Below are 21,585 nucleotides of genomic sequence, written 5' to 3'. Positions count from 1 at the left end.
CTCATGAGGTGGCCAAAGTATTGGAGCTTCAGCTTCATGATCTATCCTTCCAGGGAGCACTCAGGGCTGATTTCCTTAAGAATGGCTAGATCTGAACTTCTTAAAAAGAAGATACTGTACTTTTATTTATTTTAAAGATTTCTATTTTCTACATACAACTTTGGCAGGCCCAAATGCCACATGACAATGTTGTTGTTTTAAAAAAGCTTTTGTAAGATATTGGTGTAAGCCTTTAATGATGTATGATAAGAAGATTTCACAGAGGTGGACAGTCTAGGTAATGACATGCAAAATATAATTCTTTCCTGCTCTCTTTTGTCTCTCCTTTGTTGCTGGCAGGCACCTCTTTGCACCAGGCTATACGGAAACGCATTATACTAAGAGCGGAACTCCCCACATTGTGACTTTGAACAACACAGTAAGTATTGCGTGCCCAGCCGCAGAGTCCCCACCCCAGGGAGCCTAGCTGACTAGAGGGAATAGTGAATGGAGACGACAACTGTAGGTTGTAGTTGGTTTCTCCTGTGCAATAGGTAGAAGAACCAAGGCAGCCCAGATCAGTGCATTCACGGTAAGCAATTAACTATGATTTGCTATGATGTGTGAACTGGGCCATACAATACAAACTGGGTTGGCTCTTGTTGGCTCTTGTTCCACCATGGCAGGTCACACTTCTTTTCAAGAAGTCCTCTTGAATCTAAAACTGGATATCCATGAGCTGGCCACTCTGCTCTTGTCCTCTGCTAAGAGGGATCTGAACGTTGGTTATATTCTCAGTTCACTGCAAAGCTAGCCCTTGCCAGCTGGCTCATATTCAGCAGGACCTTCTTCATGAATTAACTGAATGGAAATGCTTTGACTGGCTGGCACTTCACCGAAATGAAAAAGCTCATGTCTATGAGCTCATCCTTCTTGATGCTGCTTCCTCTTCCCTTCCTCTAGGCTTAAAGTTTCATAAGAAAGATTACTGCGGTGGAATTTTATTGGCAATTGGGTTGTAAAGCACATTTTTCCTGCCATTTGTAATGACAGGAACCTGCTACAATAGGGCTTTATCACTTCATGCCATGTGGGTGTTTTAAAGATCTGAAAAGTAACAATGCTCCGGGAACCATTTGGAGTGAGCGGTAAAGTTCATATTGATTTCAGCGTGCTTTGGATCTGGCCTTTAGGCAGGCTTTCAAAGGAATTACGTTCAATAATACTGCAGGACTCAATAGTATTATGCCAAAATGAGAGGTTATGAGTAACTGATCTGTACTTTATTCACACCTGAATATTTCTTTATGAGATTATAGAATAGGAACATTTCATTTATCTGTTACATTTATATTCCACCTTTCTTCCAAGAGGCTAAAGGCAACATACAAGGTACTTGCCTCCATTATTTCCTCACAACAAACCGTAGAGATAGTGACAAGCCCAAGGTCACTCAGTGAGTTTTGCAGAGATTTGAAATTGGGCCTTCTGAGTCCTAGTCCCAGCATTTTAACTGTTACACCAGACGAGCTGCTTACAGTGGTGGAATATACCTAAAGAAAAGGAGACTTGAATGTATAATTGTTTTCCCCAAAATAGTACATGTACATTGCCAGATGGAAATGACAAGGTGTTTATACTCAAGCTTTAGCCACATCTACCCTTCTTGGGGTTTCAAAGCACCTTAGGTTTCATTGACAATAAAGGAAAAAAGCACATGAACTATGGACTATGAGCATTGACTTCTCATATGCAGGGTATTTTGGGGAATGGGTAGAGAGGAATCTATACATTTTGCTATCCTCTTCTTGCATCAACCATCAAGGGGAGTTGAGGAGGAAGAATAAATTTACAGAATAATACCTTGACAGTCTTTGTTCTGTCCTTCCAGGATCATTGCTTTTACCATGGTACTGTGAGAGAGGTAGAAGACTCAAGTGTGGCACTCAGCATATGCAATGGTCTACGGTAAGGTCAAGCTCATCCTGACAGAATCTCAAGTTAGATTAGTTCTCTGGGATCACAGGGACATTCTGATAGTCTTGTAATTCCCTATCAGACGATATGACAATGACATGTTTTTTTAAGCCGTTCATTAGTTATTTTTAAGCCATACATGGAGGAACGGTGACAGATGTTAATGGGTATTAACTATGGCAGCTGTTACCCATCCATGAACAGTCTTAACAGTGAGTCTGTAAGTGACTGTGGAGGCCAATTCTGGGTCTATACATCCTTCCCCTGTGGGGGCATAGGTTTTTGGGCAGGAGTTGATCATGGTGAGGATTTGCCAAGCGTGCCTTCCTCTTAACACGTTTCTTCCATTTGTCCTGAGTTCGTGTTTCTTCAAAGCCCGTGACACCTTTGGTAAAGGCTGTTCTCCAACTGGAGTGCTCGCAGGCCAGTGTTTCCCAATTGTCGGTGTTTATACTACATTTTTAAAAGATATGCCTTGAGAGAGTCTTTCAACCTCTTTTGTTGACCACCAGCATTACGCTTTCCAATTTTAAGTTCAGAATAGAGTAGTTGCTCTGGAAGACGATAATCAGGCATCTGAACAACATGACCAATGAAACGACTTGAACTGGACTTGGACTACTGAGCTACACACTGTTGGTAACAGAATGGTAGATTTGATTTGTTTATTTATTTATTGCACTTATATCCTCCTCTTTTCCTACAATGGAACCCTGTGCAGCAGACATGTGGTTCCCAAGTGGTCTCCCATCCAAACACTGACCACACCTAGACCTGTGTAGCTTCAGCAAGACCATGCCCTGATCTAAGCCACTAGAACAGTTCTTATGTTGCCCCAGCTCAAACTTAGAATCAGAATCACATAATTGTGGGGTTAGAAGGGACCACAAGAGTCATTTAGTCTAACCCTCTGCAGTGCAGGAATCTTCTGCTCAACATGGGGCTCAAACCTACGACCCTGAGATTTAAGAGACTCATGCTGTACCAACTGAACTATACCGAAACGACAAATGACATCAGTGAGGGATCCCCAGAAATGTACATTCAAAAGGAGGTTATCTGCATTAAGATTTTCACCTCCAAGCACCATTTGAAGAAATGTTCATTAGGTACTCAAGATTCTATTCCTCTGAATTCTATCTTACATAAAATCTCATCATCAATAGACTCATTTCAGTATCTTCAGTTTCCACCACATGCTTGCTTTCCTGCCTTCTTAGAATCTTATCTCTTTATCTCAGCAGATTATTCTGAATTTCTCCCTTTCAGTGCCAGCATTTTATAGCAATCATGACATACATGCTTCTTCTGAAAAGCTGTTCTCTTCCATTTACCCCTCGCAAGAACAGAATTCTATAACATCCCATGTTGTACAGATACGCACATATTTATTCCACGTGAGATGATTTGACCTCCTGAAATGACAAGTTAAAGAGATTATTTTTATAAACAGGACGTGGTTTCCTTTTGGTCACCTTTATTCAAAGCCATTTGAAAGCTGGGCTGCCATCCAGCCAGGAAACAGTTTTGGCCAATTTTTATTCCCCCCCCCCCCCCAAATCCCTCAATGACCTCAAGTCACTTTAATGTAAACAAACTGTCCAGTAGTGTAAACAAAGCAAATCCTGGCCATTTATGGCTGACATAATACACAGAGCCCACACAAAATAGGAAGCATCGCAGGTGCATGCTGGCCTACTTTCACCCTCCCCCCCCCCACATTTTCCGGTACTATATTCCTGGCTGCAAATTGACCATCTGAAACCTCATTTTTCATTTACAGTAGAGTTGGTCCATGTGCTGGCCAGTATCCTTGATGTTGTTTTAAGACCTTTCAGAATTTCTGGAGGAATACAGAAGCTAAACACTTGCATATGTTTGTACTTCTCAAGGGGGGAAGTGAGCAGGTGGGGAAGGGTGTAACAATCTCTAAGGCCAAACACTTCTTCCTTGGTACAATGCACTCAAAACAGTCTCATTTGAGAAATTGTTCCCAGTCATTCTTCATAAATAATAACTGGGAGAGCAAAAACACCCAATTTTATATAGGCAATTCTCATGAAACAATACTAGTTTCCTTTGTTGAAAACAGGCCTTTCTGTAATTTGTAGTTGAAGTGATTGCAACTAAAGCCCCTTTAATGAAAATAAGTGCCCAGAGTATTAATAATAAGGTATCCTAGTGCTGACTTCTGCTAGCACAGAATATGACCCCTTCCGTGATCTTAGGTAAAGGTAAAGGGACCCCTGACCATTAGGTGCAGTTGTGGCCGACTCTGGGGTTGCGGCGCTCATCTTGCTTTATTGGCCGAGGGAGCCGGCGTACAGCTTCCGGGTCATGTGGCCAGCATGACTAAGCTGCTTCTGATGAACCAGAGCAGCGCACGGAAATGCTGTTTACCTTGACATGCCGTTTACTTTGACATGCTTTTGAACTGCTAGGTTGGCAGGAGCTGGGACCGAGCAACGGGAGCTCACCCCGTCATGGGGATTTGAACCGCCGACCTCCTGATCGGCAAGTCCTAGGTTTAACCCACAGTGCCACCCGCGTCCCTTCCGTGATCTTAGGCCTTAGCAAAATTTGCTGAAACTTTCTTTTATACAAATTCAGTAAAAAAATTATTCTCCACAACATACACCAAGCTAGGTGATTATTGGTTTGTATTCATAGAATCACTGAGTTGGAAGAGACCATGAAGGACATCTAGTGCAACTTCCTGCAAATCCATGAATCTTTTGCCCAACATGAGGCTCGAACCCATGACCCTGAGATTAAGATTAAGATGCTCAAGCGACTGAGCAATCCCAGAGGAATAATGAAGTGTAAATACTTGCCTTCCATAACTTCTGCTTTATTGATTTTGTCTTCCAGTGGCCTTATAGTCCTGAGCAACAACCTCAGTTATATCTTGGAACCACTGCCTCATAGCCATGAGCAACACTTGATCTACAGGTCTGAACATCTCAAGGTTGCCAGGGGTACCTGTGGAAACCAGCATTCAGGATCAAAGGCTATGGATTGGCTTGGAGAGTTGACAAGCCCAGCAGCGTCCAGTTATCGCAGGGTTAGTACTTCGGAATTATTCCGTTGCATCCCAGAAGACATCTGTTTTGAAAGCTTTAAGGAAAGCAATGATTCTTGCTTAAATGTTTAAAGTACTCTACTTGTATTATCTCAATAATCATGCGAACAGCAGTATAAAAAAGGCCGCATCATTATTCCAAGATTACATATGAAGGACTGAGGCTAAAAAAACAGTGATTTGCCTTAGGTCCCCCCCAGGAAAATGAAGTCTGAGCTAAGAATCCATAACAGAACTTCTCCTTCCTCTTCTTTGCCCACATGCCACCTAGCCAGTGTGGTGTGGTGGTTAAGAGCGGTAGACTCGTAATCTGGTGAACCGGGTTCGCGTCTCCGCTCCTCCACATGCAGCTGCTGGGTGACCTTGGGCTAGTCACACTTCTTTGCAGTCTCTCAGCCCCACTCACCTCACAGAGTGTTTGTTGTGGGGGAGGAAGGGAAAGGAGAATGTTAGCCGCTTTGAGACTCCTTCAGGGAGGGAAAGGCGGGATATCAAATCCAAACTCTTCTTCTTCAAATCTGAGCTGAAGAGGTGGGGTTTTCTCTTGAAATTATGAGGACTACAAACAGTTTCTAATTATTTCAGCATATGTGACATTTTTGAACCTGACAAAATGAGTACATTAATAAAAGTGGTTTTTGAATTTTAAAGAGCTTCATGAAACAGTTTGGGATGTGTACTTTTGCCACCATAGGTGAAGAGGGATGACCAACAGTCTATGAAATACGTGGAGCTCCTTCTAGTGGCTGATTATGCAGAGGTAAGAGGGACGTGGATTTATACCAGATCCAGAATCAAACCCAGGATAGACAGTTCAGGGCCAAACTACTTATTACATGTGAGATCAATGATCGGACCTTCTGGTGATTTGTCTTTTTACTTAAAAGGAGCTGTAGGGGGATCCTGCATCCATATCCCCATCCCTTTTGGTGTTAATAGTAACTTTGGAGGCTGCTTTAAAGTAAAAATACAGAAAATTATGACACAAAATCAAAATATCCTGCGTGATATGTTAATTGGAGCTGGTGAGCTACCAAAAATAGCAAAACAGGAATGTTTTGTCTTGGATTGTTTTATTTGATGTTTTAATGTGTTTTAAAAGGCTTTGATATTTTTTCTCAGAAATACAAAGCGGTATAGAAATAAAATGAGTATAATTTATGTGTGTTTTCCAAACCTGATTTAACAACGCTCCTTATCCCAGATCTGTATACTTCTCTTCTCCTGTTCTTTTAGCTGCAGACCCTTCTGCTAAAACATGTAGCAAAGGATCAAACTGTATTGAGAGCACTCATATATTTCATATTGTGTATGTTAGCAACTGACAGAAATGTAAAAACATCCTGTCTGCATGTGCCTGGAATCTGTTTCTAATCATTGACCTGGAGCTAGTTGGGTCTTTGTCTTGTTAACCATCCCCAAGAGCATTAGGTCATTCACGCATCTTTTATTTTAATGGCTTTTTTTCCTGGCACACTCTTCTCCTAAGATTTCATCGCTGCTCATATAATTTATGTCGGGGTAACTTGATCCTCTCTGCATAACTGGATCTCTTCATAACTGTTGTTTTCCCACTTGCAATTTTGCAATTGATGTAAAGGGCACATTCCCCCTGTTGTGACATATGTGTGTGTCTGCACACATGCACATACACACAAGGCTTCCATTATGCTAGAGTTTGTGTCTCTGAATCCTCTGTGCATAAATATCATGCATAACTATTGTGTTTAGTTAATCACAACTAGTGCCATTTGGATTTTACAACCAAAACTGCAATCCCACTTGGGCCAAATTGTTCCAAGCAGAGTAGACAAACCACTGCATTTTTCTCACCCTTAGAAAGTGGTGGGGTACCTCTGGCCCACTGATCTAACTTGTAGACCTGGCAGGTCTGTTCACTTGCTCAAGTCATGGCCCCCTGCCCTACAAATATGGTGCCAAGTGTGAGGCAGGAAAGGATGTGGCTACCTGTCAAAAGCAGGGTTTGGAGCAGTGTTTCTCAAGCTTGTTGTTCCTCCCCTGCGCCCAGGTTTCCTTCGGTTTCAGCCGCTCCTTGTTTCTCGGCGTCTTTTCTCAGGTTGAGCAGTAAAACAATAAAACAATAAACTAAAAACAAGGCGAGGTGATGAGGCAGCCAGTAAAACGTTAAAAATATAAAATTAGAATTAGGAAGTGACTAAAAACTACTTAAAAGCTTAACGAAAGGCAGGAGCTCTAACTAGGCTGCTGTCTCGGTCGCCATCTTCCCTCGCACCTCGAGTCCTCAGCTGTGGTTGGACTATAAATCCCATCATCCCTAGCCAGCAGGACCAGTGGTCAAGGTTGATGGGAGTTGTAGTCCATCCACAGCTAGTGACCTGAGTTCAAGAAACACTGCTCTAGAGGCACTATTAATCAGCTACTGTGGTTGAATTTCAAATTGTGGAGGCAAAGGAGAACATTTCACCTGGTGATATTGTAATGTCAGGTGATTGACAGGTAGGCACTGAGAAGCTGAGCAGGTGGTGTGAGAAAAATAACATTCTGGGTTTTCTAGTTGTTTTCTCACCCTCCTTTTACTAGACAAAGTGAATACAGAAATACATAAGGAGACATCAGAAAGAAAAATAGGCAACCTTTTCCCCAATCACGCCCTAAAAGGGGGGGAAATCCATTTCACAAAACAGACCCACAAATGGTCGTTGCTTGGATCAAGCAACCTATGTTCAGTTAACAGACAATATTTTAAGGGACATGCACATCATACCCATTTTTGGGTGGTGTTTTTTTGCAGACACCACAAAGCAGAAGCTACATCTGCTCTGCGGTGTCTGCAAAAACCAGCACGGCAATTTATGGAGGTTGCTATGCAAACATCTGGATGGGATAAGTTGCCCCGAGGCTAGTGTGGGTGATGCAACCAGCAGAGCTTGAGGGACAGGGATTAGAACACTGATTACTAGATAGCATGCTGTGCATATGAGGAGAATACAACTAATCCTGCCAAAAACTTATAGGCGGCATTTCAGGATAATGTTACAACTGTGTTCGGTCATGTAGGACAGAGAGATTGTGCTCTTTTTATAATTACAAATAGCCTGATACAGAGGAATGCTCAACACTGGTTAGTGGGCAGTCAGCTGCAGCAAGAAACCATTAGCATCTATGCCATCTGGACTGTACTTTCATGAGCCCCACTAATCTGTCAGGGGTGAGTGGTGACACTAATTCTGCTAGGACAGGCAGGGTGACCAGAAGAGTTTCTAGGCTCTGCTGTGCTAAGAGCTGGTTTTGATTTCGGTGCCATTCTGATGTTGCTGAGTAAGCCACATCATAAGGGCTGTGTACCTCCATAAGGGCTGTTCAACCTTTCCATTTCTAAAATTAGAGATTATTACAGCGGTGCCTGAAATGCACAAAGGTGCCTGAAATGTGCTCCAAAAACTTGACCGTATAAAGACTATGCCGAACTTTTTAATCTAAAGAATTCAAAAAAATATTTAAGTGTTTTCTGGAAGCGCAGAGTACAAGGAAATTATTCAAGCTTGTAAATGTTCGTGGGTTTAATTGAAATACGAGTTTCAAATCCCTGGTAGTTGGGCTGTAAAAACAGGCAGCTCCCCAAGTGAGTTAGGCCAGAATCTCAAAGGAATAAATTTCACAGAGTTAGGAATGGCAGTGATATTTTATGGAATAATTCTGAAATGCTTTTCCCTCCCCAGTTTCAGAAGCATAATTATGATCTTCAAGCAACCAAAAATAAGTTACTGGAGGCTGCCAATTATGTAGATAAGGTGAGACCAAATAGCTACGTTTTATGAGAAAACGGCTTTTTTTTTTTAAAGAAAGATGCCAAATGCTAAGGACTTAACTACATGCTTATATGTGAATATTTGCTTTTTAAAAAATGAGAAAAGAGTTTGGGGAGTTTCATTTGTTGTTTAAAAAAAATGGCAGGGGGAGGAGTGCTTAACTTTCACCCCTCCCATCATTCCAACTTTCATCCCAAGGTCGCTGTTCTCCTGTGAAGTTCCAAATGTGTATTTGAATAATTTTAGTAGTAGCTTTAAGAAAGAGATGAAACTTAAGATAAACCAATAATTAGTTAATTTAAGATAAAAGTGTGTATTGGCAACAAATAATATATAAATGAAATAAGGAATGGTAGGTCGGGTCTATAGTCTAAGGAGCACTTTTTGCTTTATTGATTTGTAATTAATATTGTCTTTATTACTGTTTTGTTTTTTCCTTTTTTGGTGTATCAATTATTATTATTACTACTACTACTACTACTAATAATAATAATAATACAAATGTGTATTTCAGAGGACAAATTTGTTGTATGGGGGAAAGCCACTGCAGGAGACATTTGAAGGAGAAAAATGATTGGCATGTAAAAAGATTAAGAACCTAACCCTATGCTGTTTTTTCTTTACACCCCCCTCCTCCCAGCTCCTTTTCCAAATATTTAAGCAATCAGTGGCAAATTCTGAGCGTTTGCATGTAATGTCTAGTACAGCTTTAAGAATCACAAAGAATTCAGTTCCAACTTTTGCTGCATGTTTTATGTACATTTATTTCCCAAGGAGAGCTAGGTAAGGAAGAATGTGGTGTACTGTCTTCTAGGAAGATGTAGCTCATATTGGAGCTATAATATGGTAGAAACAGAGGCATGTGATTAATTCTAGCTCTTCTTTTCTCCAACCTCTTAGTTTTACAAATCTCTGAACATACGAGTTGCTCTGGTTGGGCTTGAGGTTTGGAATGACCACAATAAGTGTGACATCTCTGAGAACCCACATTCGACCCTGTGGTCTTTTCTCGCTTGGAGGCGTAAGCTGCTTATGTACAAAAAGCACGACAATGCCCAGCTAATCACGTAAGTTGTTTTTATAGGAATAATATGACCGCTGCTCCAAGTTCTCTAGTTACTAAATGTGAACTGGTACTGTTCTATGGAACTGTGTTGATACTAGTCACACTTTGGCTGTGTGCCCCCCTCCCTGGTATAAAGGACCAAATGCAGATCCTGTTTCAAAAATACCTGCAACAACTTTCATGTCTTGCCAACCCCTTCTGTAGAAGATTTGCATTGGTTCATATTGACTTCTAACTTTTGGAGAAAGCAATGAAAGCTGCAAGGTAAAGGGACCCCTGACCATTAGGTCCAGTCATGACCGACTCTGGGGTTGCGGTGCTCATCTCGCTTTACTGGCCGAGGGAGCCGGCATTTGTCCGCAGGCAGCTTCTGGGTCATGTGGCCAGCATGACTAAGCCGCTTCTGGCGAACCAGAGCAGCTCACGGAAACACCGTTTACCTTCCCGCCGGAGCGGTACCTATTTATCTACTTGCACTTTGATGTTCTTTTGAACTGCTAGGTTGGCAGGAGCAGGGACTGAGCAACGGGAGCTCACCCTGGCACGGGGATTCGAACCGCCGACCTTCTGATTGGCAAGGCCTAGGCTCTGTGGTTTAACCCACAGTGCCACCCGCGTCCGTAATGCAAGCTGCAAGCTTAGGCTTAATTTCCAGATTTGCCTCTAAAATGTAACTGCATTCCTAAACCAATTCAAAAGGCTGTGGTTTGTGTGAATCCTTTAATGTTTGCAGTATTTAATGAACCACTGGAATCATTGCTGCTTTTTGGAACGGTGCTGGGGTATAGCAGGGTGGTAGTGAGATCAGGGCAGAGTGGGAACACCTACTGTATGTGGTGACCCTACCAGAGCACTGCACAGCCCCAACCTCGCTGCCACCCAGCCCTGTCTAGGTTTGCTTGCAGTGATGGCAGTGGAGAAAGGGCAGCACAGACTCCTATGGAATGCTGGGCACTTTGGCAAGCAGCTCTTCTCTGCAACGTCTCTCCAAATCTGTTTCAGTGGGATGTCCTTCCACGGTACTACAATTGGCTTAGCCCCCTTGATGGCCATGTGTTCTATCTACCAGTCTGGAGGAGTGAATATGGTAAGCTTCACAAACTTGACAAAGAGCACAACCCTCCAGGAAGTTGCTGTGCACAAGATCTGGTGAAATGAGTAGCAGCACAGCATCCCACACTTCCACTGGATACTTCCCGTATTGTTTTGTGCCTGATGAAACCACCATCCAGAGAATGCAAGGTCACAAGTTAACATTGCTTGGTGGTAATTCAGGAGACTACCCCTTGCCCCAAGAGCACTCCTTGAGATGACATGTGACCCTATCACAGATTCCTGTGATCATCGTCCCAGTAAACTAGAATTGCAGTTTTATGTACACTTACCTGGGAGTACCACTGAGCACGGTGAATTTTATTTCTGAGTAGATATGCATGGGATCTTAGCTTAAACCATATATGGGGCACATGTTATCTTCCAGGTGCTGTTGGACTCCAGTTCTCAGGGCATCCCTAAGAGGGCTAGTGGCAAATGACATTGTCTGCACCCACCCCTCACCCACAATTCCTTCATCTTCTCCCTGCTTATGCCGCCCATCCTCTTAATTGTGATGGCAGTGGCACCCCTTTCCCCACCTCACTTCTTGTTTTGTCTTCTGCTGCTGCAGCAGCAGCTGCCCCTCTGTCCCCCTGGTTTACATTCCCCTACTTTTTCTGCCACTTTAGTGCCACCAAGGCCCTCTGCTCCCAACCTGCCTTGCTATAGGAACAAAGGAGGTGAAGAGTCTCACTGGGTGGATGGAAGGCAGCAGGGTTGTTGGTACCCAGTACCTATCAGAGTGTGGAGCCTGGGATGGTTACTCCAGTTTGCCCCCTTCCCAAGGATGTTGCCCTGCCAACTCCGGTCATCCCTGTCCAGGATATGCTGAAATGGTGGGAGTTGGGAGTCCCAACAGCAACTGGAGGGGCACAGGTTCCTGATATCTGGCTTGAGTCTGAGGGTAGTTCTTCCCGGGAATGTTGTACAGCTGAGGAAGAGGAGAGCATCTTGCACCCATGCTACACTGGGCGTTTTGATGGACAGGCCTGTCTCCTGAGCCAGATAATACATATTTCTGTTCATAATGTGCTGCATGGTATACTGACTCTCACCTTTGATTCCTTGCCTGGGCAGGATCACTCTGAAAATGCCATTGGAGTTGCTGCCACCATGGCCCATGAGATGGGCCATAACTTTGGCATGAGCCACGATGCGGCTGGCTGCTGTACGGCCAGCGCTAGAGATGGAGGTTGTATCATGGCTGCTGCGACAGGGTGAGGTGGCTTTTCTCATTGTTTGGTAAAAACATGCTACGAACTGGGTTGCATAAGAGTGCTTTCCTTTGTTTGCAACTGGTTTGAGGAAGGAGCTTTAATCTGAATTATAACTTGATCAAGGGCTCATCCACACTTCTGAGAGGTTTTCTGCTTGCCCTGTGCTTTCTAGCCATGAGCCAAAGTGGTTTTCTGTTTGCCCCACCACTTTCCCGCTGAATCAGAACAAACATCAATCCACGGAAAACCTGATTGGTGTTTGCTCTGATTCAGCAGTAAAGAGCCAGTTTTTCTGGGGGAAAGCAACAAGACAGGTGGAACAGTGAACAAGCCCAAATATAAATCTACACACCATGTTTTTCACTCTCTCAGAGGTTAGGAAAGTTCTAACACTCTAGCACTTAAAGTTCAGTGATAAAATGAAACAGCACTCCCCGCCCCCCGAATATTTGGTACAGGACGGATTCCTGCTTAAACGCAAAAAGGGCAATTCTGTTGTGCCTGCCTTTCACTTGACACAGTAATAATATACTAATAGGGAAAGGAAGCATTGTTCTCTGGTGGTTTCTAGTAACAAAATATTTTCTTGTGTCACTGTAATGCATTCCTTCACAATCCATTCAAAACAATGTGCCCTCCTTGCTTGCAGGGACCCATTCCCCAGGGTATTCAACAGATGCAATATGAAGGAGCTGGACAGGTACCTGCAGTCTGGTGGAGGGATGTGTCTTTACAATATGCCAGATACCAAGACCTTATACGGAGGACAGAGATGCGGAAATGGCTACCTGGAGGAAGGGGAAGAGTGTGATTGTGGAGAAGAAGAGGTAACTCTGTTGGACTTATTTCATGATCAAAGGCGTCACTGGCACGACTTTCTCTTATCCATGTTACAACAACTTTTAAAAACTAAAACATCGGCTTCAACATAAGCAGAGAGAGAAAATGGAATTATGTTACAGTGACATATCAGCAACACAAACATTCTCTGTAAACCTGGAATAGTTCTGCCTCTGTCCCCCTCCCACCCCCATAGAATGATTACTGCGCTGTTTGTAATTCCAAATCCCCTTTTTCAACTAAAGAACCAAGAGTCTTGTGGCATCTGGAAGACAATTTTTCTTGTGAGAAAAGCACAAAACTAGACTAGATGCACAATCTCATGGGAAGCGATTCAGCAATGAAATAAATGAATGGCAATGATAATAAGGATAACATTCTGATCCAAATTTATGTGAGAATTGCTGCAGTTTGATAATTCTGGCAGCTCCCAAGCACATCATGGAGGTAGTGATACAGTTAGAAAATGTGCTTGGAGCTCACTCCAGATTAATTGTTATGTGTGTGGTTTAAAGACCAATTGCACATGTAGTTACCACCTTACAACCTGCCCTGGAAAGCAGCCCAATGCTCCCTGGTGTTTTTTTGTCTGCCCTGTAAACACAGCACGTGTCTTGTTTCTTCCTCCTCTCCCTTAGGAATGTAATAATCCTTGCTGCAATGCCTCTAATTGCTCTCTGAAGCCTGGTGCTGAGTGCGCCCATGGAACTTGCTGTCACCTCTGCAAGGTGGGGTTACTTGGTTCCTCTCTGTACAGCACAACAAATAAAGGTTTGCTTTTCTGTTTATAGGACAATAACTGAGAAGGAGAGGGAGGGAGACTGTGACCTTGTTCTGTCTGGGGCTGGTTTGCATGTTAGATACACACTTCTTGTAGGAAACCCAGGTAAAAAAAGTACTCCACTTTAAATGGAAGAACACATGCATAGCACTTTCAATGGTAAACTGGGCACAGGGGTTAAAATATGTGGCTTTCCTTATAGTAAACACAGAAACAGCAAACCAAGTGATCAAGCCCCACTTTTGCAGTCACTGCAGGGGAGACCTGGTCATTTAAATATGCACAAACCGCTCACTTTTGACAATGCCACAAGTGTATTTTGCTAGCATCAGGCTGGGTTTTTCTTGAAATGCCTTCTGTTACTGCTGGACAGAAATCTACAGGTGTTTGTGTGCCTAGGCCAGACTGTGAAAGAGCCACCTATTTTCTTGGCTTGTGGGAAACCTACTCCTCAGCCCCAGCCCCCAGCCCCCACCCCGCCAGCTGTTTTGGCTTATACTGGTGCCGCCTTGTGATTATGGGAAATAGCAACTGCAAGTGGATGGCTTGTCTTTCAAAGCAGGCAACTGGCTGGTGTGGGGCCTCCCTGCTCGATTCTATTACCAGTTATTGATATTTCTTTTTCTGCGCTGCGGGCGCCTCAATGCTAGGGAGACAAAACATGTACTTAGGCACACAGAGGCTGTTTTCCAGGGGGATTAAACTGCCTTGTATCTCGCTTAATAGCTTTCTGTTCTGCTTTACACTACCCAAATTCCTTTGCCAGCCAACTGACTGATAAAACTCTAGCGGTAGGCTCGGGTGGGGTGCAGATGCCTGTGTCTCATTTTACATCTCAGTTTTCCTAGGCAAGCGTAGTTAAAACAGTCTTGGTTAACTGCTTCCATGCTCCTCTCCAAATGCCGACTTCCATTAGAATCAGGTGCCTGGTGCAACCCAGTCAGATGGGCGGCACATCATCATCATCATCACCACTGCACATGTTGGCTCTGTTTGTGGCCAATTTATCAGGTCCAGTCGTTCTCCAAGCAAGTTCCATCTTTTTTCAGACAACTGCAACATTTTAATCCTCTCCATCAGTTTCAGGGAATCCTTTGTCTTCCAGATGTTGCTGAACTACAACTCCCATCAGCCACAGCCAGCATGGCCAGGGATGATGGGAGTTGGAATCCATCAGCATCTGGAATGCCAAAGGTTCCCTACACCTGCTCTACATGGTGTCAGCTGCCTACAAGGCTGACAATCGCTGCACTTTAAAGCAGTCACCGTAGCCCTGATGATGGTGAGGAGCAGCTGTTAGTCCTTCAGAGTTCTGCACACAAGATTCATTGTGTTTTGTGTGAGCACGGATACTTCTCTTCCGGCCTGTCATTGCGCTGAAACTTTATGTTGTGCCAGCAGTATATTCCAGGCACCGTGCAGACATAGGCTGCTCCCTGCCCTTCCCATCTAACCTGGTGCTGTCTACTCTGGCTAGTAACAGAAGCTCCTCAGTGGTCTTTACCAGCACTGCTGTCTGAGTGAGATCTTTTAAAAAATGGAGATGTTGGGGATCGAACCTATGACATTAAGGACAAACAAGGGTGTAGCATCTGAGCAGGGTGGGGCAATGTCCAGAAGCCACCCTCATGTCACTGCTGCTGCTGACCAATACAGTGTGCCCACAAGGTTGAGGGACTGCAGGATTGATGGAATAGGTACACCAATGCATACCTATTCAAACTGGTATTCTATAAAATCATGAACATTTTAGAAGATGTGGGAAACCTACAGGCAGAAAGATGAACCTGTTCACTTAAGTCACCAGGTGTGCTTACCTGAGTTTTACCCTGGAGCAACTCTTTTAATTGTTTCCTCTTTCTTCAGTTGATTTCACCGGGGACTCTTTGCCGGGAACAAGCCAGACCTTGTGACCTGCCAGAATACTGTACAGGCAAATCCCCGTTCTGCCCTGCAAACTTCTACCAACTGGATGGCACTCCTTGTGCGAGTGGCAGGGCGTATTGCTACAGCGGAATGTGCCTCACGTATGAACAGCAGTGCTTGCAGCTCTGGGGATATGGTAAGGAAGGACGTGTGACTAAATGGGGTGGGGGGCTTTTCAAACAGCATGGGGTCTAGGGAAGGGAAGGAGCAAATTGTTCCCCTGCTGATATCCTGAGCTTGAGGGATGGAGCTGTACTAGGACAGAGGAGCAGGGAAAATGATAGATTGGGGAATGGACTTTACATCCATTGAGTCTGCTACCAGATACTGTGACCAGATGCAACCATGACTTGTGGTGCTCTTAATAGTTAAGTAGAATGAATTTTAGCAGGAGCAGCTTCTCCTATCACAGTGCAGTAGGTTCAAGGGAAATTGCATATGCTAAAATCCCTTCTGCTACACAGCCCTTGTCTCCTGTTGAATATGATCAACCTACTGGGTCCATACCTTTATTGTGGCTGGTAGCAGTCCAACCAAATGTAACGAGGAAAACTATTCCTTTTACTCTACCAGTAATTTTCTATCCAGGTTGTCAAATATTGAATCTCCTGGTCTCTAAAAATTATGGAAGACATTGCCTTTTAAATAAATATGGTTTTAGCAAACAATTTAATCTTGGTCCCCACTTTCCTACTTCTTGCCTATGATATTTTGAATGGTGGGGAATAGCTTTTTAAACTTTCTTCACAACCATGCAGAACAAAAAACCCTTCTTTAGAAGGAGTATGGAATTCTCATGATTCCACATACCAAGAAAAGTTGCTTCATAAGCTACGTGTTGAGCACATTACACATATCTTACATTTCCACTGTTTGTAGCAATCCGCTGTCATGCTAGCCAGTTTTCTCAAACTTGGGTCCTCAGCTGTTGTTGGACTACTACTCCTATCATGCCTAGCTAGGAGGACCGGTGGTCAGGGATGAAGGGAGTAGTAGTTCCACAACAGCTGGAGACCCAAGTTTGAGAAATGCTATGCTAGTCTGAGCCACAGGGGGAGTGATATTGATGACTTATCTTGTATGCCTCGGTCTCTTAGTGTTGCTATTGGTTTTTTTGTTCTTTTCACCTGAAAACAACAGTAGAGAGTTCACATCTACTGCCATGGTAGAAAGTCGGTGGTTGGCAGATTTGGGTAAGCTACTATCTTCCACAGAAAGCAGTTACACGAATCTCTTCTATGCAGGAGCAAGGCCAGCACCTGACATCTGCTTTGAGAGGGTTAATGCTGCTGGCGATTCCTATGGGAACTGTGGGAAGGATATCAATGGCCGATACAGGAAGTGCAACTTAAGGTAGAAAGCAGATCCAACTATTCTGGGTGGGATTGGTGTCCTTACAGGTTAAAGGCTTAAAAATAACCAGTTTTCTATTGTAACTGGCTGAAGATGACTTCTGGTTTCTTAGGAATTTTGTTAGCAATATTCAGTTGCTTATATTGAATATTTTAGTGAATGTTCGTGCCATGTGAACGTAAACCATTCTTTCGGGTCATACTTTTTCAAAATATCCTTCGACTTTTCTGAGTGTGTGGTTTGCATCTGAAAAGAAAAGCAGCATGACTTGTGAGTAAGCCCCCAACCTACTGTGTGAAATGAACTGTGTGAGGTGCTCATTTGTGAACAAATCTGCTACTTAGAAAAGAGGCCCAGCTGGCCACCTCAGGTACTACTTATTGATGGGTTGCCACCAATCTTTTAAGGAGGAGGCTTAGGTGATCCCTCATGAGAAACTCTAATGAGAAACTTTGTTTCTCAAAACCAAGCCTGACTCTAAGCATTGACTCCTTTGAGGGCGATCCCAAGAAAAAATCCAGGGAAAAGTTGATGCAAACACACCATTAGTTATGCCTAAGGAACATTAGCTCCTGGTCCCATAGAAAGTTCCCTGTCTCAAATTTGCTCATTTTGTAGGATGGAAATGATAGTTTCTTGAATGTGAAGAAAAGCTGACACTTTAGCCAGAATGCTCAGGTTCTCATGCACTATTTTCCCTTTCCAGAGATGCTAAGTGTGGCAAGATACAGTGCCAAAGTTCTGCTTCCAAGCCTTTGGAGTCCAATGCCGTTGCAATTGACACGACTATCACATTAGACGGAAGGAACATATTCTGTCGTGGGACTCATGTATACCGAAATGAAGACGAAGGTGACATGTTAGACCCGGGCCTTGTGATGGCAGGAACGAAGTGTGGTGACAGTCATGTAAGTGCAGGTTGCCTACAATGCTCTGGCACCTTTTCCAACCGTGCGCTATGAAGAGAGTTCAGTTTGTTTTGTTTTCAAAGCACCTGAGTGGCGCCACTTTTTCAGAGGTTTGATACAGCTTTGAAAAAGAAAAAAACAACAAGTGGAGCTCTCTTCAGAAATGAGTGTCAGGAACCAGAGCCAGGAGTAGGTCAGAAGAAAAAACACCAGTGCCAATAAAGTTAGCTCTTTATTCAAAAAAACCAAAACAGCACAGGCCTAGTGATCTCAGCAACTCTTCCCAGTAGGTCTTGCCCCAGTGAGGCAGTTGAGAGGCCTCAAGGTCGCCACTTTCCCACCACTCTGTAAGGTTCCTCTTCAACTTCTTTCCCCCAACAGCCTAAGGTTCTGTTGTCTTTTCTTTCATTGCTCCATCTTCCTAATTTCTCTGCATGTTCTGGGAGACCAAGAAGGACAGGGAGCTGGTCAAAGTAGGAGCAGGGGACTCTCTGGCTTCTTCAGCAGCCTACATCATCTCTGCCCCATGCCCCCCCCTCTTCTGCCTCTGATTCTGGACTGCTCTCTGCCCCATGCTCTTCCTGCTCACTAAATCCTGTTGCCACTTCAGCTTCTGACGCTTCCTCCTCCCAATCTACTCCCTCTTCTCCCTCGGACCACCCATTGTCGTCCCACCACCACTCCTCCTGGCTCTGAGTCTTCTTCCCTTGGGGGTTCCCCAGCTTGTGTCTCCTGCCATCCAACCAGTCTATGACAATGAGTGTGCTCACTGTCATGTGCTTCTTGGAAAGCAGCTCCATGTGGGAGGGAATGTTCCCAACCCCCAAATTTGATCCCTTCTGAGAACTGTGCTCAATACAAGGGAATACTGTGAGGCTTGAGGCTGGTTGCGTTTCACCAGCTCCACCACATCAAATGTTGGGTGGAACACTACAGATCTGTGAAAGCAAAATAATTCTTGTTCAGCCTCATGTCAGCAGATCAGCAAGCTGTGGAGGGGAACCACAGAACAATAATAATTGGCTTTTGCCATTCTTCCACCACCTTTTAACTTCTGTTTGTTCCACCACTCCAGCAGCTACCAAGAGCAGCGGTATTCTCTGTGGGGTGAAGGAATGGATGCAGTTTTGATTATCTCCCAGCCTAGGAATACATTTCATAGTACTGCTTCAGTTTTATCCTGAATGCCTGTCTTCCTTCTACAGATTTGCTTTGAGGGACGCTGTAGAAACACCTCCTTCTTTGACACTGGAGACTGTGGGAAGAAGTGCAATGGCCATGGAGTAGGTATCTTGGTTTCTGCCTTCTTAATACAAAACTCTGTGCTACTTTCCCATTCAACTAGTGATTTCTATTTCTATCTGTAGGAGGAAATATATTGATTTCACTGATACATGCAGTGCCTCAGAACATAACCCCTGCATAAATAGACAAACTGATGTGAGCAAAGCTCAACTGGTTCAGACCCTGGCCCACCTCAAAAAAAGTAAAATTGGTTTATAAATCCTCTGAAAACTGATTCCTCCTCCATAGCTAGTGTTATTCCAGAACATTTGTAGGACACCATGTTAGCTGCTCTGCCCTGTGGCCTGCTAGAATGGCTTCCTGTGCAACTGCATGCATTTATGGATGGGCTTTCAAACATAAATGTCTAATTGAGGTCTTCATGGATTTGTTTGGCATAGGAGGACTGTTGAGTGTTATGTAGACTTTGAATAGCATGTGTTCGATGTGCTAGCTGTTCTTAAGCCATGTTGCAGTTTTTGAGAAGAAGCTATCCACACCCATCATGGCCAGACAATGTTACGGGAAACATTTGCTGGGAGGTTAAAAATAGTGGAAAGTCAGTTTGGTCCCATTTCGGGAATGTGCATATATCCCAGTATACTTTTGAAGGGTGAAAACATATCCATTGGAACTTGGTTGGTAGAAATGATAGGAATTTCCATTGCAATTCTTAGGAAGGCTGGGTGGTATTAGACATGACTTTGGGGGGGTGGGGGTGGGGGAGATGAGACATTCTTCATATAGATGTAGTGTTATTGAGCCCTAACAGTTGTCAACAGAAGGCGCAAGTGCTCCTTACAAATCCACCTTGCTGTGCTTTTGGATTGGAATGATCATAGTGTGTGATGTTTCTGCTAACAAGGAAAGGGTAATGTCAAATTTCCTCATTGTTCTCTCTACAGATTTGCAACAACAACCAGAACTGCCATTGTTTCAGTGGATGGGCACCTCCATTTTGCAATAAACCTGGGAATGGAGGAAGCCTGGACAGTGGGCCCATGCCTCAAAAAAGTGGGTGCGACTTATGTTATTTGGGGAAATTAAGGAAATCTGAAGGGAGTGGGAGGGAATTAAGGTAACTAGATACAATAGAGGGCAAGGGAACCTGTACCTATATAGCTGAATGGGCGATGGAATTTGGCAGGCAGAGTTTTTGTCATAACTCCAGATTCTAGCAGCTATATAAAACTGCCTTATAATGAGTTAGAACATTGGTCCCTCTAGCACAGTATTGTCTACACCAGCCTTTCTCAACCTTGGGTCTCCATATGTTCTTGGACTACAACTACCATCATCCTTGCTAGCTATGGATCATGGGAATTGTAGTCCAACAGCATCTGGGGCCTCACATCCTGGATAGTTGCTGCTGGTCCGCTACACAGACCAGCAGCAGCTATCCAGGATGTGAGGAAGAAGTCTATCCCAGATCTACTTGGAGATGCCAGGGATTGAACCTGGAACCTTCTGTTTGCAAGGCATGTGCTGTACCACTGAGCTATGGCCCAGAGACTCCAGCTAAGGAGCTAGAACAGCTGCTGGAGATTGGGACACTGTTGAGTCTAAGGCTGACAGACAGGAGCCAATAGAACAAGCTCCCAAGTCACCAGGGCTTGTAGGGCCAGTGCTGAGACCCTCACAGGACCTTTCCCTGAATCTGTAGGAACCAAATGCATCCTACAGTATCTTACCCATCCAGCAGTGCAGGGAGCACACACCTGGCATGAGGCTATGGAATGGGGAGGAGTGCTCACCTTCAGGCCAAAGGGTTGGCCTTTTAATAATCCACAAGGGGGTAGAGCCTGGAAGGGGTGGTATGGGAGTAGAGGTTTAAAGCCTGGGTCTGCGCTCAACCTGGTTGGGGCAAGTTGCTCTCTTGGAGCTGTCTGTGGTCCTGTAACTCCTAACCTACCTTGACTTGTGGCATCTGGCATCTGGGCATAGCAAGTTCCTGGGCAACATTATGACATAAGTAGAATTTACTGAAATTCCCTCTTCCTCTCACTGGTCACCAAGGTATGGGGTGGGGGTGGAAATGATGTGAAAGGAGGACTTATAACAATATTGATATGTCTATTTTCCCCCCTGTCAGGTCCTTTCCCAATCATAATAGGAGTCCTTTCCATCTTGCTTTTGATTGCAATTGGAGTTGCTTTTTGCTGCTATAAATGGAGAGCCAGGCTTGTGCCACTAAAGCAGGCTTTCATTCCTCCAAAGAAAATGCAGCAGTTCAGGTGAATATTTATAGTATGACAGCAACAGATGTGTTTCCATTTCTCATGCCGG

At 44.0% G+C, this 21,585-nt stretch overlaps 1 protein-coding gene across 2 annotated transcripts in view; it reads left to right on the top strand.

Annotated features, from left to right (window-relative positions):
* Positions 1–21,585, top strand: part of ADAM19 (ADAM metallopeptidase domain 19) — a 52,345-nt gene that overhangs the window by 23,754 nt on the left and 7,006 nt on the right. For both annotated transcript variants that reach the window (XM_083488337.1, XM_083488336.1), the window contains exons 4-19: positions 340–418; positions 1,871–1,947; positions 4,828–5,020; positions 5,733–5,798; positions 8,740–8,811; positions 9,730–9,896; positions 10,898–10,982; positions 12,068–12,207; positions 12,857–13,034; positions 13,686–13,775; positions 15,695–15,890; positions 16,999–17,107; positions 17,814–18,015; positions 19,221–19,298; positions 20,205–20,313; positions 21,392–21,533. In XM_083488337.1, coding sequence (XP_083344463.1) covers positions 340–418; positions 1,871–1,947; positions 4,828–5,020; positions 5,733–5,798; positions 8,740–8,811; positions 9,730–9,896; positions 10,898–10,982; positions 12,068–12,207; positions 12,857–13,034; positions 13,686–13,775; positions 15,695–15,890; positions 16,999–17,107; positions 17,814–18,015; positions 19,221–19,298; positions 20,205–20,313; positions 21,392–21,533 — 1,983 coding nt within the window. The remainder of the gene's footprint in view (positions 1–339; positions 419–1,870; positions 1,948–4,827; positions 5,021–5,732; positions 5,799–8,739; positions 8,812–9,729; positions 9,897–10,897; positions 10,983–12,067; positions 12,208–12,856; positions 13,035–13,685; positions 13,776–15,694; positions 15,891–16,998; positions 17,108–17,813; positions 18,016–19,220; positions 19,299–20,204; positions 20,314–21,391; positions 21,534–21,585) is intronic.

Source organism: Podarcis liolepis (genome assembly GCF_965112155.1).
Source record: "Podarcis liolepis genome assembly, chromosome: 2".
In the NCBI taxonomy this organism is placed as follows: domain Eukaryota; kingdom Metazoa; phylum Chordata; class Lepidosauria; order Squamata; family Lacertidae; genus Podarcis; species Podarcis liolepis.
Note: the sequence above shows the minus strand (reverse complement) of the source record. Positions and strands in the feature narration are given on the sequence as shown.